This window comes from Dasypus novemcinctus, chromosome 12, assembly GCF_030445035.2.
Source record: "Dasypus novemcinctus isolate mDasNov1 chromosome 12, mDasNov1.1.hap2, whole genome shotgun sequence".
In the NCBI taxonomy this organism is placed as follows: domain Eukaryota; kingdom Metazoa; phylum Chordata; class Mammalia; order Cingulata; family Dasypodidae; genus Dasypus; species Dasypus novemcinctus.
In genome coordinates this window covers 98,476,533-98,502,881 of record NC_080684.1, presented here as the reverse complement: position 1 = coordinate 98,502,881, position 26,349 = coordinate 98,476,533, and the positions used below count along the sequence as shown (strand labels likewise).

The following is a 26,349-nucleotide window of genomic DNA, read 5'->3' as shown; positions in this document are numbered from 1 at the left end:
CTTGTTCCATGTCATTGAGATAATAACATTATTTGTCATTTTGTGTATGTCTTTTCACTCACCGTGTCTTCAAGATGCACCCATGTAGCATACATCAGAAAATATTTCCTTTTTATGGCTGAATAATCCATTGTGTGTATGTGTGTACACATTTTGTTTATCTTTTCCTATTGATGGACACGGGCTATTTCCACTTAGGCAATTGTGAATAATGCTGCTATGATACCTTGGTGTGCAAATAAATGTCTGGTTGGATTCCTGCTTTCAGTTCTTTTGTGTATATATATCTAGCAGTGGGGATGCTAGATCATATAGTAATTCTGTACTTTTTGAGGAAGCATCAGTGGCTGCACCATTTTAATTTCTGCCAATGGTAAATAAGGGTTGGATCCTATTTCTTTATAGCTTCTCTAACACTTGTAATCCATTTTCTTAATAGTAGCTGTTCTAGTGGGTGTGATAGTTTCCCATTGAAGTTTTATTGATTTGCATTTTCCTGTCTGGTAGCTAATGACTGAGCATCTTTTCATATGCTTATTCACATTTGTATATCTTTAGAGAATTGTCTTAAGTCTTTCCCTGTTATTTAAAATTGGGTCACATGTGTCTTTTTGTTAACATGTAGGATATATGGTTTCCAAATATTTTCTCCTGTGCTGTAGTTGTCTTATATTTTGCTGATAAAGTCCTTCTTATGTACAAAGATGTTTAATTTTGATAAAGTTGCATTTACCGGGTTTTTCTTTTGTGGCTTGTGCTTTTGGTGAAATGCATTAAGAAACCACCACTTAACACTGTCTTGAAGATGTTTCTTGGTGTTTTTTTTTCCGGGAAATTGATAGCTTTAGTACTTACACTTAGGTCTTTGTTCCATTTTGAGTTAATTTCTGTGTTTGGTGTGAGGTAGGGGTCCACTTTCATTCTTTTTGCATATGGTTATCCAGTTTTTCCCACCACCATTTGTTGACGAGACTATTTTTTTCCTCTGCTGAGTGGACTTAACACCTTTGTCAAAGGTGAGAGAGTTATTTCTGAATTCTCAGTTTGATTCCATTGGCCTATATATCTGTCCTTTTCCCTATACCATGCTGCTTTTATTTCTGTGGTTTTATAGTAAGTTTAAAATTTGGGAGTGTGAGTACTCGAACTTTGTTCTTCTTTATCAAAAATGGTTTTGACTATTTGGAGCTGCTTGCTCTTTGATAGGAATTTGATTGGTTTTTCCATTTCTCCAAAGAAGGCTGTTGGAATATTAAAAATTTTTTTTAGTTAAATAAGTTCAAGGTTTACAGAAAAATCATGCATAAAATACAGAGTTCCTATGTAGGCTTTTGGAATTTTAATTTGGATTTCTTTTCTTGGCTTCCTCCTCAGATTGTTCATTACTGCTGTATAGACATACTACTGACTTTGCATGTTCATCTTTTTTCTTAATTTATTTCTCCCCCCTTCCCCCCCCCCCAGTTGTCTGCTCTTTTTTGTGTGTCTATTTTCTGCATGTATTTCCGTGTCCGCTTGCATTGTTGTACTGTTGTCAGCAGCACCAGGAATCTATATCTATTCTTGTTGCATCATCTTGCTGTGTCAGCAAGATGTGTGTGGGCTGCCACTCCTGGGCAGGCTGGACTTTCTTTCGTGCTGGATGGCTCTCCTTACGGGGTACACTCCTTGCATGTGGGGCTCCCCTATGCAGGGGACACCCCTGCATGGCCCGGCACTCCTTGCGCAACATCAGCACTGCACATAGGTCAAGGAGGCCCACCGTTTGAACCGTGGACCTCCCAAGTGGTAGGCGGACACCCTATCCTTTGGGCCAAGTCCGCTTCCCTGCAAGTTAATCTTATGTCTCACCATGTTGCTGAATTTATTATCCCATGTAGCTTTGTTGTGAATGTTTCAGGATTCTCTGTATATCGAATCATACTATTTGAAAGTTGAGAAAGTTTTCTCTTTTCAATTTGGATGCCTTTTCTTTCTTTCTTTTGCTAAAAGCTCTGGCTAGAACTTCTGTACAATGTTAAACAACAGTGGTTATAGCAGGCAGCCTTTTCTTGTTTCTGATCTTAGAGGGAAGCTTTCAGCCTTTTGCTGATGAAGATGATGTTAACTCTGGGTTTTTCGTATATGCCATTTATCAAGAAAGGATACTGGCTTTTTACTTTTATTTTTTAAAGATATATATTTTAATTTGTTCCCTGCCCCCGCGCAAGCATACCCCAACTCCCCCCCCCCATTGTTTGTGCTTTTTGTGTGCTTGTCTTTTTAGAAGGCACTTGGAACTCCCATGTGGGAGGGAGGGAGACGCCCAGTGGTTTGAGCCACCTGTGCTACTGCTTCTTACATCTTTCATTGTGTCGTCTCCTTGCATCATCTTATTGCATCAGCTCCTCTCTGGCTTACCTTCTTTAGGAGGCATGGGGAAACGAACCCAGGACCTCCCATGTGGTAGGCAGGCGTCCAACTGCTTGAGCCACATCTGCTTCTTTGGAATTTTTCAAATTTTCTGTGTCAATTAAGATCTTGTTTTTGTTTCTAATTTTCTCCTTTGTTCTAGTAATGTAGTTTATTACATTTTTATTGGTTTTCTTATATTGAACCACCCTTGCATACCTGGAATAAGGCTTACAGGTTTTTTTAATACTTCTGGTTGTGTCCTCTTGTTTTATTTAAAAGCAGTAACATGTTTGTTCTTACAGAATATGTAATGGATGTGTTAATGGATCAACACTTTACTGAACCAACTCCAATTCAGTGCCAGGGATTTCCTTTGGCTCTGAGTGGCCGGGATATGGTGGGCATTGCTCAGACTGGCTCTGGGAAGACACTGGCGGTATGTACCAGCAACTGGAGAATTTTAACATTGTAATACTTCATTTCTTTTCTAGTTATTACCTATATTGTCAGTTTTTTTGTAATATTGTAAATCAGAGTATATAGGTGATATTTACGTGTTTTGTTATCTGAAATATATATGGAATTATAATGTTTGATTTTTCTCCCATAGTATTTGCTGCCTGCAATTGTTCATATTAACCACCAGCCATACTTAGAAAGGGGAGACGGCCCAATCGTAAGTGTATTTCAGTTTGTTTATCATTAATTCTAAGAAAACTATAATTTAATGATTACTATGCTTCAGGCAGTGTGCACCACATATATTACATATATTTTATTCTCAATCCCTTCCCTTACCGTAACCTGCTTTGGTGACTGGAAGTGGTATTATCCCCATCTTTTTATAAGAAGCCTGAGACCTGTGCAGTTAAGTTACTTGACCCAGGTCACACCAGTATGAAGTGGCTAGACTTGAATTTGAGCCAAGGTCTGACTCTTTACCACTGTGCATATTGTCTTCATAAATAGGTGTTTATTGTGCAGTAATTCAGGTGTAGTACTTATTTTTTAAGTTGCTTAGTTGCAGTGGGGGATATAAGATGCGATCTCTACTTGATGGATCTTAAAGTGAAGTTAAGGATGTATATTTTTTGTGGTTAAGTAATAGTTTTGTGAATAATTTGTAGGGCAGCAGGATTTTCTGGTTTCATCAATTATGCTATTTCCTGTAAGATTTGAGTAATGGTATCCATATTTTTTGAATATACACTCTTATCTGTGGTTTTGTTTCTTTTAATTGAACTTGCATTTGCTCTCTGTATGTATAAGTATGTTGTTAAAATGTCTTCTGTTCTTAAAAAAAATTAGTTATTTTTCAATATATGGCTAGTATTATCTAATATCTAGTAGATCAGTACCCTGAGCAAGGTTTATTAACAGGATGTATGATTATCTAGTTCACAGTCTTGATTTTGTATTGTTCTGGCCAACTATTCGTCGGATAGTGTATAAGTCATTGTGTTTGCCTGTATGTGGCAAACAGCCTAAAGTGGAAGTGAGAAAAAGTGTCAGCCTCCACCACTTTCATATTACCTGTTTCGTACTAATTTAATCCATTAATTCATTGCAGTAATATTTTACAATATTTTATTTATTCTGTGAGTGTTGTGTGGTTAAAACTAGGTAGTAAAATGTGTAAATCCACTTAAAGAGCATTAGCTGTAATACATTATAATGTGTCAAAAATAAGCCAAGTCAGGGTGCTGTTATCATTCCCCATGCTGAATATAACTTAAATTCTTAACATATTTTCTTTTCACGTTACGGTGGACTGCCTCCCCCACCCCAGCACGTATTTTGATAAGGTGAACTAGACAATAGGGAAAGAGTTAGATTGCCTTTATTGTCCTTTCTTTTTTAAGAAAGCAAACCTGTATTTGGAGTGGCTCAAGTAGTGTTTGTTTGTTTCAGTGTCTAGTTCTGGCTCCTACCAGAGAACTTGCCCAGCAAGTACAGCAGGTGGCTGATGACTATGGCAAATGTTCTAGGTTGAAGAGTACTTGCATCTATGGAGGTGCTCCTAAAGGTCCCCAGATTCGAGACTTGGAAAGAGGTAATGAAAGGATATTTTAATGTGTAAATATTTTAGCTTCTCTTTACCAGTTTCTGTGAGTGGAATTGAAGAGGAAAATACTGGTACTAGTGAAAAACTGAATATTTCAGCAGCTTATAAATTCTTAGATGGGGTTGAAATAGCTGTTTGGGGGTAGAAAATTGAACATAGTCTAGGGTCTGTGGGTTCATTGAATTGTATAAAATTCTCTTTTCTTCATGCTTTTGCAGGTTCTTTGCCACACTTTAGCTGCTCTTTTGTAACATTGAGCATGACTGCCAGATGTGCTGGTGCTTCTGCATTTGCTGAGGCTTGGGCAGTATGTAAAGAAATCTTCATCAGCTAGATCTTGATTTTGTTTTACAGGTGTTGAGATCTGTATAGCTACTCCTGGGCGCCTAATAGATTTCTTGGAGTCAGGAAAGACAAATCTTCGCCGATGTACTTACCTCGTACTGGATGAGGCGGATAGAATGCTTGATATGGGCTTTGAACCCCAGATTCGTAAAATTGTTGACCAAATCAGGGTGTGTAAAGCTGATATTTTGCTGCCTTTATACATTTCGCCTGTTCAAATTGCTTATCCTAAAAGAAAGCGTTTCCTTTCCTGATAGCCTGATAGACAGACCTTGATGTGGAGTGCAACCTGGCCAAAAGAAGTAAGGCAGCTTGCTGAGGATTTCCTTCGTGATTACACCCAGATCAACGTAGGCAATCTGGAGTTGAGTGCCAACCACAACATCCTCCAAATTGTGGATGTCTGCATGGAAAGTGAAAAAGACCACAAGTATGAAAGAGATTTCACTGTCTGCTTTGTTTAATGCTCATAAACTTATCCTAATAATCCCCGAAAATTAAATGTTAGGGAAGCCAATAGTTTTTGAGACCCAAAAACCTCTTAAAAAGCGTTGATAGTTTTCTGATAATGCATCCTTTATATCAGAGTCAATCAAGCATTTTGGTTAAAGGCAAGTATTCTGGATTCTTGGATATGAATCCCAGCTCTGCCCTACCTATTGGCTATAATTTTGGGTGGGTTACCTTATGGTGCCTCGGTTTCTTCATCTATCAGATAGGATAATACTGCCCACCTCAGCCTTATTGTGAGGATGGTATGAGTTAATCACATAATGTTTAAGGAGGCCTTTCTGTATGCATTATTGTTTGTCGTCTTGCTTTCAGATTGATCCAGCTCATGGAGGAAATAATGGCTGAAAAGGAAAATAAGACAATAATATTTGTGGAGACGAAGAGACGCTGTGATGACCTCACTCGAAGGATGCGCAGGGATGGGTGAGTGTAGCACCAAGCAAATTCACCTCTTGCTTTAAAGTTTAGTAGGAACTTCTAAGTTAGTGTAGTCAGTGTTGTGTAATATTTCAGTGATACCTAACATGCAAGTTTTTCTGTAAACGAACCTAGAAATCTATTTATGTAGTCTAACAAATGTTACCAAAATCACATACGGGGGAGCCAATGTCGCCCAGTGGTTGAACAATGATTTCCCACATACGAGGTGTCCTGGGTTCAATTCCCAGCCCCAGTACCTCAAAAAAAAAAAAAAAAAAAAAAAATCATATGAAAGCTCTTCCTTTTCCTGTTTTTTTTTTTTTTTTAAGATTTATTTATTTATTTCTCTCCCCTCCCCAGTTGTCTGTTCTCTGTGCCCATTTGCTGCGTGTTCTTCTTTGTCCACTTTTGTTGTCAGTTTAGCGGCATGGGAATCTGTGTTTCTTTTTGTTGCATCATCTTGCTGTGTCAGCTCTCCATGTGTGCGGTGCCATTCCTGGGCAGGCTGAATTTACTTTCGTGCTGGGCAGCTCTCCTTGCACATGGGGCTCCCCTACGCAGGGGACACCCCTGCGTGGCATGGCACTCTTTGCACGCATTAGCACTGTGCATGGGCCAGCTCCACATGGGTCAAGGAGGCCCGGGGTTTGAACCACAGACCTCCCATGTGGTAAACAGACGCCCTAACCACTGGGCCAAGTCTGCGTCCCTTCCAGTATTTTTCAAGCTTTCTAAAATATTGGTCACTTTTCTTCTGACAGCTGGCCAGCTATGTGTATCCATGGAGACAAGAGTCAACCAGAAAGAGATTGGGTACTTAACGGTGAGTTCAAAATTTAAGTATTTTCTATGGATTTTTTCCTAATCAAAAGTCTGTGCTCTGTATAAGGGGTCACAAAATTTTTCTGTAAAGGGGGTAGTGATATTTTTAGCTTTGCATGTCATATGGTAGTCTGTCACAGGTATTCTCAGCTCTGTCTTCATAGCGCAAAAGCAACTATAGATAATGTTTAAAGGAATGGCCTGTTTTCCAATAAAACTTATTTGCAGAAACAGACATTGTGCCAGATTTGGCCACAGACCTTAGTTTGCCTATCCCCAGCTAAATGAATATTGTGAGCATGTCTGTGAAGTCCCTGTAAGGTCCATAATGCTGCTCACTCTCCCTCTTTTTCATTACTTCTGCCTTTTTCCTTGTTTAATAAGTTCTTACTAATTTTTCCCCTTTTGATTATAAAAGTATTTACCCTTTGTGGAAAATTTGACAGTTACTGAAATGTTAAAAAGAGAAAATTCCTTGATCATGAAGTTAATTTTAACATATTTCCTGCCAGTCCTTTTTTTGTTTGTTTTGGTTTTTTAAAAGATTTATTTACTTATTTTATTTACACATACACACACACCGTGGTTTTCTCGTCTTTCTGCTCATTTTTTGCTCACCTTCTCCAGAAGGCACCGAGAACCGAACCTGGGTCCTCCCACATGGGAGGTGAGTGTCTCCAACCGCCTGAGCCACTCTGCTGGCTTATAGCATACACTCACTGCAGCAGATGCGGCTTTGTTCATCTTCTTTAGGAGGCATGGGGCCTGAACCCAGGGCCTCCTGTGTGGTAGGCAGGCACCCACCTGGTTGAGCCACATCCACTTCTGCCAGTTATTTTTGTTGTTCAGTACTATTCATATGGGAAGGCCATTGAGTGAAATGGAAGAGACCATATTTTTAAAATAACATATATACATCTTGGGAAAAATACTTATTTCTATTTGCATCCATATCTCTTGCCTTTTCCCCTCCATTTTTGGTTTTGTTTCTAAAGGGGCTTAGCATTTTCTGACATTTTAACATGGTATGGAAAAAAGGGCCACATAGCTAGAAATGTTTATTTTTTAAAGACCTATCTGTTAGCCTTGGTTGCATAGCTTTTCTTTCATTGTACCTTCTTGTTTTGCAGAGTTCCGTTCCGGAAAGGCTCCCATCCTCATTGCCACAGATGTAGCCTCCCGTGGGCTAGGTTTGTATAGATAGGTGTCTCTATTAATGGTATATATAGCTTTTGGTTTAAAGATATGTTTTTTGCTTCAAATTAGAGTTGTATAGATGAATGTTTAGATAAACATTTAAAAGAGGACAATACAAAGCGTGATATCCCCCACAATTTTTTTTTTTAACCTTGATTCCCCCTCTCCCCCTTTTTTTTTTTTTTTTTTTAGTTTTATTTTCAAAGTCTCTTCTTGCTCCTAACAAACAGGCTTTGGTCTGCAGCAAGGCCTAGGCATGACTTTTCAGTTAGAGGGAGAGGAGACGTTCAGTTAAGCAACTCAAGCCCAACTTCTTCCTGGTTTTGTTCTGTTTCCTGGCTGGATAAAGTGGGCCTGGTATCTATTATCTATTTTAAGCTAGTTGCTTCAGTTTTTTTTTTTCCCTTGTACAAATCAGTCGATGTTAGGTGGTCCAGTTCATGGATGCTAATGTAATATATTCTTGGGATTTAATAAGTATATAATTTGATATCATTAAGCAATTAAATGTTTGTAGCCCAATTTTATTTACTGAAGTAAACTCATGGACTCTCAGTTTTCCCCTTCTCCCACCTATACTTGTATCAAAAATGTGTTACCTTCCTCTTATAAGAAGTTAATTTGCAGATGATGTTCTTCTGGAGTTTTCAGTTATGAGTTAGGATGTATACAGATCTTTTGAGGTACTTTAGCCCATTATTCTGAGCAAAACAGGGCTAAATAAAAACTTTCTATTTTAAAAATGAAATTATTTCTATCACAAGCAAATCTTTAAATTATAGACATTTAATTTCTTGCCCAGTGAGGCGAGAAGTTTTATATTCTTCCATAATGTTTAACGTAAAGAGAACAAGTATTTAACCTGGAATACAAAGTGATAGTAATCTTTTTATACATTACACTCATCATTCCCTCCTTCAGAGGTGGTGACCTGCAGCCATGACTGAAATTTTGTCTCTGCCCTCTGAGGTCATGTCTGGATCTGTGCGGTTAGAACTCGGGCCTGTTGGGAGAAGAGGCTGAGGCCTGAAAGCAGTTTACATAAAAGCTTTCAGTAATGGTGGTTTTTAAACAGGCTTGCTATGTGCTGGTAGCTTCTTTGTGCATCTTGCCTAGACAATCAAAAATATATATATTTGCTCCATGTCCCTCTGAATTCCTAAACCAAATCAATTGGCTGCCATGAGAATAACTTTAGACTCTTCATCCCACCCCCACTCATCCAAGTGAGGGGAGAGGGAAGGTACCCAAGTCTGTTTCTTGTTACTCAGCATTAGTGCTTGTTTTGGGCCCCTTTGTTTGCTGCCTTGTAAAAATCAAAAGGAGGGGGAGAACCCACCAGAACGGCAGAATTCTGACCAAGGTCCTACACGATCCTGGAAAGTGAAGGCTTCTACCTCATAGACAGGGGTGCAATTTTTAGCTGAGTCACCAGGCCTTTTTACACATCCTGTCGAGAGATGGCCTCTTAAATGTTCCCCTCAGGTAAGTTCTCATTCCCATAATTTTATTTACAGTCACCCTTAGAAAACCACTATTCCCTTTTCACTGGGATACTTTTTATTTTTTTTGTTTAAACTGCACACTGTTAAATTTAAAATATTGAATTGATTTTGTTTTGTTTTTTAACAGAAGCTTTGGTATCAGCTGCAGATCACTCAGTACATGGCTGAGGCAAATCTACATTGGCCCGAAGCAGGTCTAGATGAGCCTGTTAGCTAGTCTTAGTCCCTCCCAATTAGGGATTGGAGATTCAGGCCATGTCGTTGAGCTTTTTGATGTCAGACAAGGTTCTTATCCCAGATAGCTGGCCAAAACATTAACTTTTCAATTTCTTACCTTGCTACAGCATCTTCTATAAAGGCAGCAAGATAACATTGTGGCATTGCACAAATAACATCAGGGCAGGCTTGACTGGAGAAAAATCAAATTCTGCGCTTGCTCTAATGTGCCCTCAGCCAGCCATGTGTGTGCACACACAGGACACCTTTCTTTGTATGAAGAACTTGCACCATGTCTGCCCCCTCTTGAGCCCCTACAGAAATAGTCCCTCCCATCTATAGTCTCTGAATTGTCGACTCCAGTCCCCAGTGCTTTCTAGCACACCTCTGTGGCTCCAGTGCAGTAATTCAGCTTGCTCTGCTGCTTATGGGATTGATTAAGGAGCATTACTCTAGCTCTGAAGATATGGCCACGGAGCATAATTCCCCATCTTACATCTATCCTGGCCCTGTCAGGTTTTTTTCTTTTGTTGCATCAACGACCCTAGCCGGAGACTCACGCTGCCCCCTGTGATAACTGCCTTCTCGTCTTTCTGGTGTGATTCAGGACTTTAGGGGTCAGTAAAGACTGAGGAGCCCTTTATTGTAATAAGAAACAGACCAAAATGCCCCTTTCTTCACAGGCCCTTTAACAGCTGAATTTTGTTTTTTGTTTTTTGTTTTTTTTTTAAATCATCTCCCCTTTTCTCCTGAAATTAATCCAGTCTGGGCAATAGATGCAGTCTGACCCTTTGGATGTAACTTACATTTTTTTTTTTTTAATTATTTTTTTCTACAATCACCCCAATTATCCTTGGGGGAGGCGTTGGAGGACCTGAAATTTTTACCCGAACCCAGGTTCTCCGGCGCTTGGCAACCAAATGGGGCTACAGAGAAGCATCTAAGCCAGTTCACAGAGCGAGCGTGTGTGGGGACTTCTCACTGCCACGGACCCTTGATGCATGCTCCCCGCGCTCCAGTGGTCCCGTGTCAGAAGGCGGAGTTTTCGAAAGGAGGCCGCCAAAAATAAAAGGCAAAGAGACGGGATCGGCTGCAGCGGTTTCCCAAAGGAGGAGGGAGTGTGCATCGGTCTGGTAACAAACAGAGAATGTTTTTTTAATTATTTATATCACAAAAATCTGTGTTTTATCTAGGATATTTTCTGGATATTCTTTGTAAAATGCAGATTTTTTCCACAAAACATTAGGATTCTTTGTTATATTCTTAAAACTTGTTTGTTTAAGTAGGTAAAACTACATTTAGCTGAAAACATTACACTAACATTTACATACTTTAAGCATTAGGAGGTTTTTCAGCGCAATTCCCAGCAGTGGACAGAATATTAAACTTGTGTCTCAAGGTTTCATGGTTTTTCCCACACTCTATTTAATTTCCAGGTCACGTAGACAATCTGACAATTGAAGCAAGTACTAAGTTGAAATAACCTTGAGTTGAGCAAAAAAACCTCATTTGGCAAAAGCTGGGCTTGGTAGTAGAGTGAAATTTTAGTGTAATGTGCTCTCGTGGTAATTGAAAGGGGGAAATGTAATTTGGTTATTTCTGTAAAGGAAAATAGGTGTGTACTTAGCAACTTTGGCTCTTATCGGAGTTTAAAAAACTGTATTAGCAAAAAATGTTTAGTGATTAAACCTACGTATTTTGATTGGTTTTTTTGAAAATGTAGTAATAGAGTATATGAAGCCTCTTGTTTCATTTTGCTCTGTGACTGGTTTAAAGGTAAGTTTGTTATATTACTGATAGATTTTGCCAGGCTTCTCCCAACAGAGTAGAAGTGATTTGACCTGGTAACTTAACAGTGGTACCGCTTCCTTCTACATGCCCGTTTTGAAAAGAATGGAACTGGAATCTGCCATTCTGAAGACAGATCTTGCTACAGCTCCTGCCCCCAGTACCTTGGTTACAATACAGAAGAGGCAGATGCTTGGATGGTTGATTGGGTTCCTTCAGGGTTTTACAGCTAGTAAAGATGCCACTCCTGGTGCATGTCCCAAGAATCATTAATCCGCTTTTACTCTGTTGGGATGAGTCTCTCATTTTTTTCTTAATTTTTTTTTTATTTTTGGGGGCTCTTGTTCAGAGCAGTTACTAACTTAATCTTTTCCCCTCTTGCTGTCATCTGCATTCGTGCTTCCCACCTGTCGTTGGCATGTCCTTTACCTTCTCTTTCCCTGCCACATCAACCTACACACTGACTCATCATTGGCTTTGAAGATGTGGAAGATGTCAAGTTTGTGATCAACTATGACTATCCAAACAGCTCAGAGGATTATGTGCACCGTATTGGCCGAACAGCCCGAAGCACCAACAAAGGCACCGCCTACACCTTCTTCACACCAGGGAACCTAAAGCAGGCCAGAGAGCTGATCAAAGTGCTAGAAGAGGCTAATCAAGCTATCAATCCAAAACTTATGCAGCTAGTGGACCATAGAGGAGGCGGCGGAGGAGGGGGTAAGGGTAAGTCCTGGAGTTTTCCAGGTACTTCCAAGGTATCTTTTTATGTTCTTTATGCTTTGTTTTGTTTGCTTATTTTAAGTTTGCTTAATAACAAAGGTCTATGTTTAATCCTTTTTGTAACTTCTTTGAAGTGAAAAAATAGGGAGAGGTGGAGGCCCATAGTATTGTCCTACTTCTGTAGGTAATGTAAAACTGACTGTAGATAATATAAAAGTGATTGTTGAATTTTGAAGTATGGTGCATATTCAGAATTATGCTAAGTTGAAGTTGCTTTTAATGCCTTTAAAAGGCTTTAGCAGTCTGTTAGGCTTTAGTTCTACATATGGGGAGAAGAGTAAATTTACACCGTTTTGTGGTATTAGAAACTAAGGCATAGTGATTGGATCTAAACACTGTACTGTTGAAAAATATGCTGGAAGCTGAGCCCCCTAGCTTCCAGTTTGGTATTTTTTCCCTCAAGTTCTTGAAGTCATTGAAGCCGCACATCAGGTTTTAAAAAACACATATTTTAGAGGGGTTGGAATTGGGCCCAGGAACTTGTACTTTTTTTTCCTGAAACTTCTGAGATGTTTTTGATGCTGCTAGGTCCACAAAGCAACAATTGAGAACCACTGCGAATGAGTAGAGGACTCCTTGATCATTATTCCTAAATTACTAAGATTGCTTATTGGCTATCAAAAGGCTATCAAAAAGGAAAGAAAAGGTCTTAAGAGTGAGAAGTTTTGAATAATTTAGAATGCGTGCTTTAGTTTCCTACTCTTCTGGATATGCCCAGTTAAAAGAAAATACGGGTATATTCTTAAAGTACTGATTTGAATGCTGGCCTATGTAAAGGTCAGGAAAGAATGCTGAATACTCTTGTACCCAACCCAGTAGAGTTTTTATGTGCAGTTATTTTTGAGCCTTGTTGTTTGGCACTAAAAATTGCTTGTATATCCTCCCATCAGGAGGTCGTTCTCGGTATCGGACCACTTCTTCAGCCAACAATCCTAATCTGATGTATCAGGATGAGTGTGACCGGAGGCTTCGAGGAGTCAAGGATGGTGGTCGAAGAGACACTGCAAGTTACCGGGATCGTAGTGAAACTGATAGAGCCGGTTATGCTAATGGAAGTGGCTATGGAAGTCCAAATTCGGCCTTTGGAGCACAAGCAGGCCAATACACCTATAGTCAAGGCACCTATGGGGCAGCTGCTTATGGCACCAGTGGTTATACAGCCCAAGAATATGGTGCTGGCACTTATGGGGCTAGTAGCACCACTTCAACTGGGAGAAGTTCACAGAGCTCTAGCCAGCAGTTTAGTGGGATAGGCCGGTCTGGGCAGCAGCCACAGCCACTGATGTCACAACAGTTTGCACAGCCGCCAGGAGCTACCAACATGATAGGTTACATGGGGCAGACTGCCTATCAATATCCCCCTCCTCCCCCTCCCCCTCCTCCTTCACGTAAATGAAACCACTTGAGTGGTAGTGACTTGTGCAGACTTAATTACATTTAAAGGAACGCTGTCTTTTCTTCCCCCTCCCTTTCTTTTTCTTTTTTCTTTTCCCCCCAACCATTGTGATTTGTTTTTCATGAAGATTAGTTAGGATTCACTGCCAGGTTTCTTCTGCCTACCAAAATGATCCAGTCTAATAGTAACAGATTTTGTTTAAAAAAAAAGAAAAAAAAAAAAAAAAGAAACCCACCTCTACATATATATAGTCGACTAGAAGAGATTAATTTTTTTCCAACTTCTTGCATGTTGAGGATATTTGAGCTGGTATTTTTCATCTTAACAAAAAAAAATAAGGTATTAGACCCTTATAGTGGAAGCCCATTTTTTGTTTTCCTGAGTTGTGGAGGAGGGTGGAGGGCTGGATTATTCTGCAGAAGATGGCATCTGTGCTTTAAATTGCTCTTGTTACTGGGTTAGAAAGTCAAGGGGGATTTCCTATGACATTTTCCATAATGCTGTACACTTTCCAGGTTGCAACAGGCTTCCTCAGGCCTGATGATTTTTTTTTAAGACAGTGCTTTGTCATTTTGGCTGATTGCTTGTTAAGTACATTTGACAGTTTTTAAAAATTCTAATGGTTTTGTCTCCCTTATACTCTGCCACCCCCCCCACCCCCAATTACTAAAAAATAACCATTTTAGTGTTGGGTTAGAAATTGAATTACTAAGTCTTGAGTTTTTTTAAGTGTATGTTTTAAGTTAAAAACCCCAAGTGTTTATTGCAGTGATTAAACTGTAGCATCTCAGCATCTGGGTGGAGCTATTTCTCTTCCCTATATAACCTATATAACCAGGGACCATCTGTGAAATCCATTTTCCAGTCACACGGCTATCAGAATAAATGCTCGCTGAGAACTTTATGAATCAGTTGACTATGTACTCACCTGCAGTTAAAAAAAAAAAAAAGCACTTTTAATTATAAACCCAGTATACTCTTGAGCAGTTTTTCTTTTTAACTCAGTGTTTGTGGAGCTAGACTGAAAGCAACTCATCACCAGCTGCTCAGCCCTTGTGGCCAAATTAAGTTGAGTAAGGAATCTTAAGGATTCATTAAGAACCCTATTCTCTTCATGGCCCGTTCTCTGCAGTGCTTTTCAAGAGCTTCTGGGTGCAAAATTTCCTTGGCCTCCTTTTGGCACTCAGCTTTTACAGGTAGGTAGTGCTTAAGAAAGGTTACAGAAGACTAAGCATAAGTCCTTTCCTTTTCCTCCAACTGAAGGTAGGTGAGTTTGTCCCCTTCATAATATTACTGTTTTACTGAGACTTGCTATAGCAGATGGGCCTGGAAAGAATTTTCTTCTCCAGGACAGGGAGATCAGAAACCTCTTCCAGACAATTTCAGTGTGAGACTGTTAATTCTTAGGCTGTTATTGGCATTGTTTACAATGTAGTTGAAGGGGGAAAGGCTCCGCTGCACTCTGGCTGAGGCCTGAGAGTGCTTGCTGATTTATAAGAGTTAAATATCTTAAATACTTGAGGTTATTTTGCGTTTAGCATTTTTTGTTTTTCCTTTTAAAATTCTTCAGGGAGAGAGAGAAGGGATGTTTTTGAGGGTTCTGAAAGTATGGTTGAATGTGCAACATACAGGTAGGTTGTCAGCATAAGCTGAAATTACATGCATGTAAGAACTTTGGCATCCTTTTTTCTTCCCCCACTTCCTCCTCAACTTTCAGCCCCACCCCGCCGCCCCCATAGATGTTGAAACCAAGGGAGAGGACAGTAGCATGGGAAAGAACATTTGGCAAAATGGCTCTGTGTTTTCAGACCACAGTTTGTGTCCCCTGCACCCTACCCTCCAATATGCTTATGCACTGACCTGTCCATTAGGAACATTTTCCTCTAGAACAAAATTCTTTTGGGGTGGGGGTAGGGTAAAGAGGCACCACCAGAGGGGTGTCCTATTCCTTTGCAGCTCTTAAAAGTTTCTGGGAGAAGAGTCTCTAGGCAAAGCAAGCGGTAATTGGTTTGCTGCCTGCTTCTGTTTTTCCACCAGGGACATGATTTTAAAATTAAAGTAACAGCAGATTACAAATATGAAAACTTTTGTGGCCTGAGCATAGTTGAAGTCTAGTAGTTTTTCCTATATAGTGCTAGAGTTCTGCCACCATATCTGTCACTTATAAGTCAGGTTCTATTGCTTTGGGACATGAGCAGAAGAATCCTCATTTGATGCTAGTTATTACATTCATGGTTGAAACTCATTTAGAGAAAGGGTTTCAGTTTTAAGCTATGGGTTGCTTCTCCCCAATCCCTCCTTAACAGTTCGTTGTGTGGGCTTCTCTCATCTAAAAGGTTGGTGGCTTTTGCTTGGGATCAGTGCTCTTTTTGTTTCTTTGCTGGTCTCTGAAAACATTCCTGTTGCAAATAAGACTTGAAAGATTTGTAGATGTGATGTTCAGGCACAGGATGCTAAGAGCTATGTTACTATTCTTAGTTTGTAAATTGTCCTTTTGATACCATCTTGTTTTCTTTTGTAGGTATAAATAAAAACACTGTTGACAATAAGGTGTGAACGTTTTTATTCCTTAAAAATTATTTTCAGAATAGTTTAAATCCAGAAAAATAGTTTATTGTCATCAAGACTAATATTGGAGATATTAGATGGACTGTTCCCTTTGGTTATCACCTAAAACTGAAAGGAAGATGGAATTGTCTTAATGTCAGAATTTAAATCAGAAAGTAACAAAGGACGATACTTGGTAGTTAAGGGCTGGGTTGTCTGTTTCCTTATCAGTAAACAATACCTACATAGGGTGATTTGGGGGGATTAATGTAGAATTACAATAAAAGACTCCGGTGAGTTTTAAAGGCAAGGCTTACATGAAACTACCTAGTTCAAAGCTGGTAGATCTAGTTTATATAGATGTGAAATGACATTTCACACCTGTAGCCACAATCATAGAACCCTTATTACTCCCTAATTTTGGTTTCCTACCTGGAAAATTTAAGTTACCAGAACAACAGTATGCTACTGGTATTTGGACTGTCCACTTACATGAGGCATTCTTACACAGCCATTTTTCTAGACAGATAAGACCACAAGTTTCACACTAAGGTCTTGTAGACTATTTGACCCAATCATGGGCTAGATTAAGATTTGTTGCTGTTCCATTTGGGGTGGAGTGGGGCGGAGGGGGGGCGGGTTTGCTGTACTGTATTTTTGTAATTGGCCCAAGTTTTTTCTAGAATAGGCATTTAAGGGAGACCCTACTGATGAGAAGGTCTTCTAGATAGGGTGGTAAGTGCTTTGCTGAAATCTACACTAAGCATTGTTCTGTCTTTAATATTTGGACCAAGTCATGGGTAAGTCCCCAAGGAGAGCTTTTGAAATGGTTTACTCCATGTTCTTGTTCAAGTATAGAGCATCTCTGACGGCCCTCAAATTGGCATTGGAAGACTTAACTTCTTTCCTTTAAGGACTGGAAGGGAAAAAGAGATGGAATTAAAATTTACCATCTTGATGAAAAGACCACAGTGTGCATAAATTGTCCCTAATTTCCAGCTCTTGGTAGGTGTTCAAATATAAAGCCAAGAGCAAGACTTCATGGTGGTAAACTAGCCACTTAGCCACTGCCAAGCTTATTGGCACCACCTACTGCTGTCCCTTAGACCATCTCAATGTCTAATCCATCAGCAGTCCCTCTACTCTCAAGAGAACTGGCCACATCTCTCCACTGGTGGCCTCTCCTGGACAATTTCAACTGCCTCATAACTAGTCTCCCTGCTTTGGCTATATTTTAACCCAACATGACAGCTAGTGGACTGGTTTTTAAAATGTAAAATCTCCCATAGGACTCCCCAAGAGGTGCCCTTTAAAATTAGGAAACTGCAGCACCTTATGGCCTGAGAGACCTTTGTGAACTGATCTTGGTTAACCCCTGCCCTGACCTGTCTAGGTTTATGGATTTTGATCCATGCTAGCCCTTTTGTCCTGTTCCACTAAGATGGTTTCTGTCTTGAGGCTTTTACATAAGCCTTTTCTGGGTTCTAAATTTTCCTAATCAGGTATTCTGTGGTGTCGTTTCACAATCCATTTCAAAGTGGACAGTATACTATTCTAGTGGCTTGTGTTTTCTTCATGGCACTTTTTGATTCCTGAAATGGTTTTGTTTTTCCTCTATTAGAATGTAAGTACCATGAGGAGCAGACTTGGCCTTGTTCATCTCATTCCCTCACCTGCCTGAGTAATTCCTTGGGCCCATGCCAGCAACATTTATTTTCATAGGACCTACCTTTGGTCACATACAGGTAGAAGAAGTCACAGTAGAAGATAGTTTGTACTACGCCAGACACCACTGCAATTTGGTCATAGAAATTCTCAGTCTGGTACCGCCTTATCCAGTTAGCCAGGTAGAGTGCCCGGTACAGACCCAGAAAGAACAGGTAGTGGGTGGTGATGGTCTCAGCCTCTCCAGTCTTGCTGATCATGAAGAGCTGAGGCAGGATGGCCACCGATTCCAGGTAGATAGAGAAGGTCCAGAGGATCTGAGCCAAAGAAAAAAGTAGTTACTAAATAGGTTACAGGGAAGTGGACATGGCTCAACTGATAAAGAGTGTCCGTCTACTCTGGAGGGTCCAGGGTTCATCCCCAGGGCCTCTTGAGCCATGTGGTAAGCTGAACCACATGCAGCGCTGCTGCCTGCAAGGAGTGCCATGCCATGGCAGGGGCGCCCCTGCATAGGAGTGCCCCACGCGCAAGGTGTGTGCCCCACAAGGAGAGCTGCCCCGCGTGAAAAGCCCAGCCTGCCCAGGAGTGGCAGCGCACACAGAAAGCTGACACAGCAAAATGACACAACAAAAAGACAGTTTCTAGTGCCTCCTGACAATGTAAGCGGACACAGATGGACACAGCAGACAATGGGGGGGGGGATAGGCTTTTTTTTTTTTTGAGAAAGTTGCTTTCAAATTTTAAAATATTTTTAAATCTACCCCTTTATGAAAATGCAAAATATATTTGGTTTTTAACTGAAATTCAAGTACAAAGGACATACTGCTCTTTTTACAACATAGTCTGAACATTTCTGTAGAACATAACTTTTGGTTGTTGAGTATTTCATCATATAAACTCAGCATAATTGAGAAGATGTTTTTCTCAAAATAGAGGCCATGAATACCAGCATCAAAATCTGAGATGCTTGTTAACATAGATGCCGGTTTTAGAGTATTCAAAGGTCTGGCACCGGCCTGTGTACTGGCTAGCTGCTAATTGTTGGGCCTAAAGGTTCAGCAGCCCTGAGCGTGCTGTGATGCCTGCTTTGTGAAAAGCATGAATATGTAGGTGCGTTCATTTTCAAATGGAGCATTGTGAACAGTGGTGCCAATTTCTAAGCTGATAATTGAACAATTTATGAATAATGGTCACAGTTCCAGCAGATGGGGGCTGGCAGGCCCGGTGTCCCTGAGCTGTCCCTGAGCTGTCCCTGAGGGAAGCGTGCTTACCTTGGAGATTGGTACTCTTGGTCCCTTCCCTTACCTCCAATGGAGTGAAACTGTAGTTCTCAAGAAAGGAAAGGCCAATGACTGGGACCAGGAGAAACTCCAGGCGGAATGTGTCATTCTCACTGTCAAATGTTTTCCGGAATTTCCCATAGATCATGTACACTGTGACGTAGGCACAGAGGAGGAAAACCACCTGAAAAGGGAGAAACACACCTAGGAATCTACGATACCATTTCCCAGCCTATTTGCTGGTTTCAGAAAGTTGCCTTGAGTTGGCACCTAGCAAACCTAAGGGCTGATTCTCTGCCTTGTGTGAGAGAAGTGGAATGTGTTTGCAAGTACTCTTAGGCCCAGTGGCCTAGAATTTGAAGTTAATGTGGTAAGTAACTCCATGCTTCTCTTTGGGACTGATAATGCCAAGAAGACTCAAAGGTGCCTGGGTGGCCCCTCCATCTATGGAATATTAGACAAACAGGCTTGGCCTTTGCTAGGGGATTGTGCAGTGGCATTCCAGGGCTCTTGAAACAATTTTTAAACCTCACCTTCCTAGATAAGCATCAGGGACTTGTGAGCTCCTTCCATGGGACCTACAACCCCTTAATTCAACTGGCCATTGCTCCTTCAGTAAGCTCTATTTTCTATTTATAGTGGCTGTCCTTCTGGTATGTAATAACCTGGTTTGGGCTCTAGTCTTCTAGGCCAGAGGTTCTCAGACTGCAGCATGCATGAAAATCACACAGATGGCTGCTCCCCCACCCTAGGCTCCTGGCCACTCCAGAGTTTCTGATTTAGTAGGTCTGGATGGGCCTAAGAAAGTGCATTTGTAACAAGTCCCCAGGTGATAGTGTTGCTATTAGTCCTGGACCACACTGACACAGAGAATTATTTCTACTTCAAAATGGGTTAACAAGTGCAGTTCTTTCCTTGAGAAGTCCTTTCTTATCAGAATGAGGCACACCTACCTACTCTGTATTGCCAGAGCCCCATGAATTTACTCACTGCAGCCCATGATCATGTGTTCTGAAAATACCTGTGTACAAATCTGTCTCCCCTTCAAGAGGACAACCCTTGAGGGTAAGGTCCATGTTCTGTCCACCTCGAAATCCCAAGCTCCTGACACAAAATAAATCCTGAGGTGAGTGAATCAATGCATTTTACAAATGTGAAAACTGACCTCTTTGACGTTCCCAAACCTCATTCAGCCACGCGAAGAGCTAGGTTTGCCAGGACTGCCCAAAGCCAGACCCTTGGGCAGATAAACCAAGCAGGTAGTTTTTGATACCTGTGGGTTGAATTTACGTGGACAGTGATTTCAAAACCCCAGATCTGAAATCACACCCAGTGAGTTCAGTACCCCACAATAACAGCATCCTTCATTCCACCATCCTAGGAGCAAGATGCCTAGAATCCCAAAGGAACATCTCTGGTGTGGAAGAGAGAACCTGCTTTTGTTGAATATCTTCTCGGTGCTAGGCAAGTCACATAAGTTCTCTCATGTAATTTTCCCAACAGCCCTGCGAGATAGGATCACCCCATGTTGCCTTTCTTCCTTAGAAAAAGGACTTCCTATTTTATTAGGTAGGGAAATGTACCCAACCAAAACATTTCCCAGATAGCATTGCAAATAAAGCTGGCCTTTGGCATGTACATGGAGGTTACTGGGTGGGATTTGTGGGCTTACCCAGCTGGTGGGTGCTCTAATGCTCTCCCTCCTTCCTCCCCACGTGGGATGGGCTGTTAGGAGCTCTAGCAAGGTTGTGACCCTGAGGCAACCTTGGATAGACATCACATTCAGGACTGGCTGCATAATTTGTGGGACCCACTGAACAAGGAAAATGCAGGGTCCCTTGTTAAAAAAATTACTGAGAATCTCAAGCCCTGGGCAACCAGTCATTAAAAACTGAGTGCAGAGCCCTTCTAAGTGCCGGGTCCTGTGCGGTTGCCCAGACCACACTCCCATGAAGCAGGTCCTGGTCATGCTCCAACAATGGCAGAGCAGAAAGAAGGAGCCTAGGACATGGATGGAGCTGCCATCTGAGCCATGCGTAGCCCGGTCCAAATTTCAAGTTAGGAGAGAGAAAATAAACCCCTATCTTGTTAAAATCACTCTTACTTGAAGTCTTCATTACCAGCCTCCAAGTGCAGTTACATCCCACTTCACTGACTCCAAATCCTGGGCTCCCTCCACTAAACAGCGTTGCCTCAAAGAATCAGGATGCTTGGCTGAAAGCCCAGAAAATGCCTCACTCCAAAGCCCTGGGTCTGGGACAGCTGAGTGGAACTCAAGAGGCGCTCCATTTCTCCTTGAAATGAAATCCTAACTGGTTAACTTGATTTAACGAAGCCGTGCGCCATCTTCCCTCACCTCCCTCGGCGCCTCTGCTGCCACCAGGGAGCCCCTGCCCACCCAGCACCCGAGGCACTGGCCCTCTGTCTGTTCTTTGAATCCACTGAGCTGGTGACTGCCTAGGAGTCTTTGCTGCAGCTATTCCTTCTGCTCGGAATGCTCTTCCTCTTTGCATGGCTGGGTCTTTCTAGCACTTCCATCTCAGCTTAAAGGTCGCCTCTTTAGGGGGACCTTCCTGATCATGTTCTCTCAAGTAGCTTCCTAGACATTTCTCTATCACATATTCATATTTTTTAAAACTTTTTTTTAAGTAAACCACCCTATTTTAACAATCTATTATCTGTATCCCTTGTTAGAATGTAGCTTCTGTGAGAACAGGAGCCCTGAATGTCTCCTGCAGAATGGTGCCTAGCACACAGTAGGTACTCAATAAATCTTTGTTAGATGGATGGATGGACAAGATCTCTGAAAGCTCAGGGCACCATGTTTGATTTTCTGCTTATTTTTTTAAACCATTATACCATTATACTGGTTAACCTTTATGGAATGTTTAATATATTCTATATATTGGTGCATTGACATTTATTACCTCATTTGATTTTCACAAAACCCTTTTAAGTAAATGCTACTCTTAGCTTCATTTCACAGACGAGTAAACGGAAGCATGAGGTGGCCAGAGGCCTTGCCCCAGCCCAGGTCACGCAGCCACTACGCAGCAAAGCAGGGATTCAAATTCAGGCCGGCCTGGCTCCCAGGCCGAGTTCCCAAGCACACAGTGGCACAGTTTGGGGGTGTCTCTGGAGGCTCCATCCCTTCACTGCTCAGCCCCCTCACCTTCATTATTGTGTTGTAGATGGAGATGAAGTTAGTGAACAGGTCCAGGTACCTGGTGGTGAAGACGAGAGCAAACAGGATCTGGCTCTTCCCGGAGATGCCTATAGGCAGAGAGTGACAGGAGACCCTGAGAACAGACTCCCGGGCCCACCCACACTTGAGAAAACCCCGAGCCCAGAGCTGGAAGGGCCTCCAGAGTGTCCACGCCCACTGGATGAAGACACCCTGCCCAGGGTGGCTGTCGCTCTCCGGGGGAGGACACTCACCCCTTCCCGTTGGATCACTTGAGTCCTTGTTCCTCTCATTAAGCTGTAATCTGTCTCCCAGTCTCCAAATAAAGACACGAACACCGAGTTCCCAGTCCCCTGCGAGTGCTGGCCTCAGTTCTTGCTCTAGGGAGGCTGTCGGGGGTGGTGTGAGTCGGGCCTGATGGGGGGTTGTTAAGGCTGCTCTGCTCCATCCCCCAAGTTCCACTGACAATCCCCAAAGCTCCCTCGTTTGGAGAACAACTCACTGTCTTGGCCAGGTGTGGATTCACCAGGGAGACTGGAGCAGGCGGAGGAAGGCTCAGGGCCAGGGAAGCATTCTGTTTTATTTTCCAAAATTTAAAGATTAAAAAAGCTTTTTCCTAGTTATAAAAGTTATGCATATTTTTACTCTTTGGAAACAAAATTCAGACAATACATTAAGATGTAAAGGAAAAGCCTCTGTGAGTCCCTCCAGATCTTGGTTGTTGCTCAGGTACATACCTGACACGTATGCTCACACACACAACACATACATGGACATGTGACCTGTGGCCGCAGGGCAGTGATACAAAAATGGAGTCACACTCCATGCTGTTTCTTGATCCGCTCTGGCCTCTTTCTTTCCTAACTTTACTTTGAAACAAGTTTAGGTTTACAGCAGAGTTGCAAAGACAGCGCAGGGTTCCCGAATCCCCTTCACCCAGCTTCCTCTAATGTTAACAGCTTACGTAATCATGGTACAGTTATCAAAACTAAGAAATTAACATTGGTATCGCACTACTAACTGAACTACACACCTTATTCAGATTTCATCAGTTTTCCCACTGGCTCCCTCTTCCTGTTCCCGAATCGAAGCCAGGAACCCAGGTTGCACTGAGTCATCATCCTTCTTTAGTCTCCTTTTGGCCACTTTTGGTACCCCACAGTGATGGTTCTGGGGTGAGGCAAGCAGATGCTCTGCCTCCCTTTTCTCTTTTCCCATCAGGCCCCTCCGGTCTGGTTACAGCCTCCATCGCTTCACCAAACCCCTTCCATCAATGACCTGCGGTTCTGCATCCAAAGTCGGCTCTGTCGTCACCTCCCTCAGACCTGCCTAACACTCCCTCTGTCTCCAAGCACACTTCCCAGGGCTCCACGGCCACCCACACTGCTGCTTCCCCACTCCTGGCTGCTCCTCTTCTGCTCTCTCCCTACTCCTGGGGCTGCTTCTCCTCTTTCCCTCTCCTGGGGCTGGACGTGCCCCCGCATGCCAGAGACTCATATTTATATCTCCAGCTCTGAATTCTCTTCTGATGTCCCAACCTGTATGTTCCCCTCCTCAGCACCACTCCAGCCACGCTCATCAGTTCCCGTCAGCCCTCCCCCGTGCTCAAGCCCAGTCCTCTCTCCCCTCAGTCCCTCGCATCCAGTGTCCACACTGGCCAACTTGCCCTCCATACTTCTTAGCGCCACCCCCTCTCTGGGCCTAGCTGTCATTGTATTTTGCCCATACTACCACAATGACCCCCATTGGTCCCCCCAAAACCTTTCCTGTTGCTCACCCCTCCCCCAATTCCATTCTCCACCCAACCACCAAAGAGATGTTTTAAAAATGAACGTCTGCTTAAAGCCCTTAAGTGCCCTCCAAATGCCCTTAAAATAAAAACCCAAACTCTCCTCCCAGCTCCTGAGGTCCTGCCTGCTCTGACCCTTGGGCCCTGCCCCACATCCGGTCATTCTCCCCACACTCCCATCCTCCAGCCGCCCCTGGGCAACCCGTCTGGATTTTATTCTGTGTCATGAAACCCCTGGGGAGTGCCATTATCTGATTTAGGGACTGTTTCTATTGTAATGACTCAACCAGGCTTTAACTAACCATTTCCTGGGTGCTGGACATTTGGGGAAGGAGTACAATTTTAATGACAGAGGATGAACCCTACCAGAATCCCTAAGGTTCCGGAGAATTCTGGAGAGTTCTGATTTATGCGCTGTTTTCCTTCAGGTATGGCCCGCACCTCACCCTCCTCAGCTATGAAATAGGCACCTCACATACAGGCGGTGGTTAGACTGTTTTGAGGAAGCAGGATGAAACGAGAACATGAGCGCCTGCTCGGGTGCCTGGCTTCACACGCTATTGCCTGCTGCCTCTGGGGTGAGGGCACTGGGGTTGGCTGTGGGGGAAGGAGGCCACTAGGGGGTGGTGACAGGGAGACAATTCTGAACCAAGACCCACTGGTCCTTTCAGAGAGGAGAGCCCTGGAGGCAGCCCCATAGGCAGAGGCTTGGCCACACCCCTTCACTTCACATGACCTTGTCCCTCCCTAGACCCCCAGCCCACCAGGCCCCCGGCTTTCTGGAACACAAGAGTTTTCACTCTCTTTGGAAAACAATGCCTAAATTCCACCAACACCAGCAGCGCACGGAGACCCAACAGGAGTGGGCACCTGGTAAGGGATCTGGTGCAGCCCTGCCTCCCATTTGACAGATGGGGAAATGGAGGCCCAAGGTCACACAGTAAGGCCATGGGGGAGCGAGAGGAAGGCCCAAGCCTTCTGCCTTCACGACCGGGTCAGCCAGAGTCTCAGCAGGCCCCGCTCCTGCCGCTGGCGCCCGGGCAAGTCTCCTCGGATGGCGTCTCCTCAGTGAAGCCTGCGCTGAGGCCTCTCTCTGCCCCTCCGCCAGCTGCCCTCCTTCCTTCCACAGCCCTTATCGCCGCTGGCTGTTCACTGAGGCTTTCCCACTACTGAAATGTCAGCCCACCAGGCAGGGGCTTCGGTTTTCTCTTTGTCCCCCAAGGACCTGGCACGGAGCCTGGCAGCGAAGGCCAGGGAGCAGCGCCCCCTCCCGGTCTCGGCTGCTCCCCGGCCCGGGCCCCGGTGGGAGCGCAGGAGCACGTCCCCCCTCATTCCTCTCCGCCCTCGAGCCTGTGGCCCTGGTCAGCGCCTCAGGGTGGGAACCAGAGGAGTCGTCAGGGCCTGTCTCCTGAGGCCCAGCACAGGGCCACGCCTCCCGGGCCTCCCTCCGTGGTGGACTTAGGAGAAGCCCGAAGATGGCTGCGGGAGGCGGGAGGCAGCCTCCGGGTGCGCTGGTCTGCTCGCGACCACCAGCCCAGCCTCCAGACTCCTCCAGAGCCCCCGCAGGGCAGCCAGCCCAGGGGCCACAGGGGTCCTCCCCGGTCCTCCCTGGACTTCTGCCCAGGGGCAGCTCCACACCCACCTGCGCCTGGCCGGTGCCCCTCCTGCCACATCAGGCGGCCTGTCCCCACGCAGGCAGTTGGAGGGAAGAGCGCCCAGCCGGAAGGGAAGTCTAAGGGGTGGGGAGTGAGCAGGGGAGAGCAGAGGGGAGAAGGGAAGAGAAGCACCTGAGAGATGAGGAGCCACTTCCTACGTGCACCCCCATTCCTGGGTGAGGGTAGAGAGAAGAGAGGAGCCCCAAGCAGGGAGAGCTCCTGTCCGAGCAAAGGGGGTGGTTGGCAGGGAGCAGGGGGTGTCACCTCCTCCTACCTCCTCTTCCCGCCAGCAGTGGCAATGTCAATGAGGCCAAGGAGACAAGAACCCAACCCCTCATTCTTTGACTTCAAACTTTCTATGTAAGCTGAGCTGAGCAAAAATAGTTTCAAGGGCTCCCAAGCCTGAGTCCCCACCCTGAACAGACTTTCTGGAGTCGTCCCGTTCCCTCCCTTTCACCGCACCCCCCCCAGCTTCTCCCCATAGGCAGGGGACATGGGGCTGGCAGGCAGAGGCCGCCCAGGTCCTTCCCCCCAAACCTGGGGAGCCCCCCTCCTGCCCAGGGCGCCCCTCACCGGTGCAGCACTTGGACTTCCAGATCTTCCCCAGCAGCAAGATCATGGCCAGGAGGTGGCTCAGGTCGCCGAGGATCCGGAACACGTTCATGGTCCCGCCAAGTGCAGCAAACTTCTAGGACACTTTTCGGCAGCCGGGCGTCAGCCCACGTCCCCCCCAGCCGCGGCCTCCCAGTCCCCACAGGCCCCCGCCCGCGCCTCCCAGCCCCGCG

General features: G+C 43.8%; 2 protein-coding genes across 3 annotated transcripts in view; one reads left to right on the top strand and one right to left on the bottom strand.

Annotated features, from left to right (window-relative positions):
* Positions 1-15,993, top strand: part of DDX17 (DEAD-box helicase 17) — a 21,814-nt gene extending 5,821 nt beyond the window's left edge. Inside the window, exons 4-13 of one of the 2 annotated variants that reach the window (XM_004485108.4) lie at positions 2,697-2,830; positions 3,005-3,070; positions 4,306-4,447; positions 4,814-4,974; positions 5,062-5,234; positions 5,630-5,740; positions 6,499-6,560; positions 7,690-7,749; positions 11,749-11,991; positions 12,939-15,993. In XM_004485108.4, coding sequence (XP_004485165.3) covers positions 2,697-2,830; positions 3,005-3,070; positions 4,306-4,447; positions 4,814-4,974; positions 5,062-5,234; positions 5,630-5,740; positions 6,499-6,560; positions 7,690-7,749; positions 11,749-11,991; positions 12,939-13,444 — 1,658 coding nt within the window. In that variant the 3' untranslated portion in view covers positions 13,445-15,993. The remainder of the gene's footprint in view (positions 1-2,696; positions 2,831-3,004; positions 3,071-4,305; positions 4,448-4,813; positions 4,975-5,061; positions 5,235-5,629; positions 5,741-6,498; positions 6,561-7,689; positions 7,750-11,748; positions 11,992-12,938) is intronic. The other variant, XM_012528168.3, reaches the window with a different exon arrangement.
* KDELR3 (KDEL endoplasmic reticulum protein retention receptor 3) lies at positions 15,991-26,349 on the bottom strand. The gene is made up of 5 exons (XM_058308812.2): positions 26,138-26,349; positions 22,109-22,209; positions 18,962-19,120; positions 17,721-17,973; positions 15,991-16,907 (listed from the first exon to the last, which is right to left on the bottom strand). The coding sequence occupies exons 1-5, from the start codon at positions 26,226-26,228 to the stop codon at positions 16,867-16,869; spliced, it is 645 nt and encodes a 214-aa protein (XP_058164795.1). The 5' UTR covers positions 26,229-26,349; the 3' UTR covers positions 15,991-16,866.

Coding starts and splice junctions, on each gene's coding strand:
- KDELR3 (XM_058308812.2), bottom strand. CDS start 26,228: ATGAACGTGTTCCGGATCCTCGGCGACCTGAGCCACCTCCTGGCCATG. Junction 22,210..26,137: donor GAAGTCCAAGTGCTGCACCG/GTGAGGGGCGCC, acceptor CTCTGCCTATAG/GCATCTCCGGGAAGAGCCAG. Junction 16,908..17,720: donor CTACCTGTATGTGACCAAAG/GTAGGTCCTATG, acceptor TTTCCCTTCCAG/TCCTTAAAGGAAAGAAGTTA.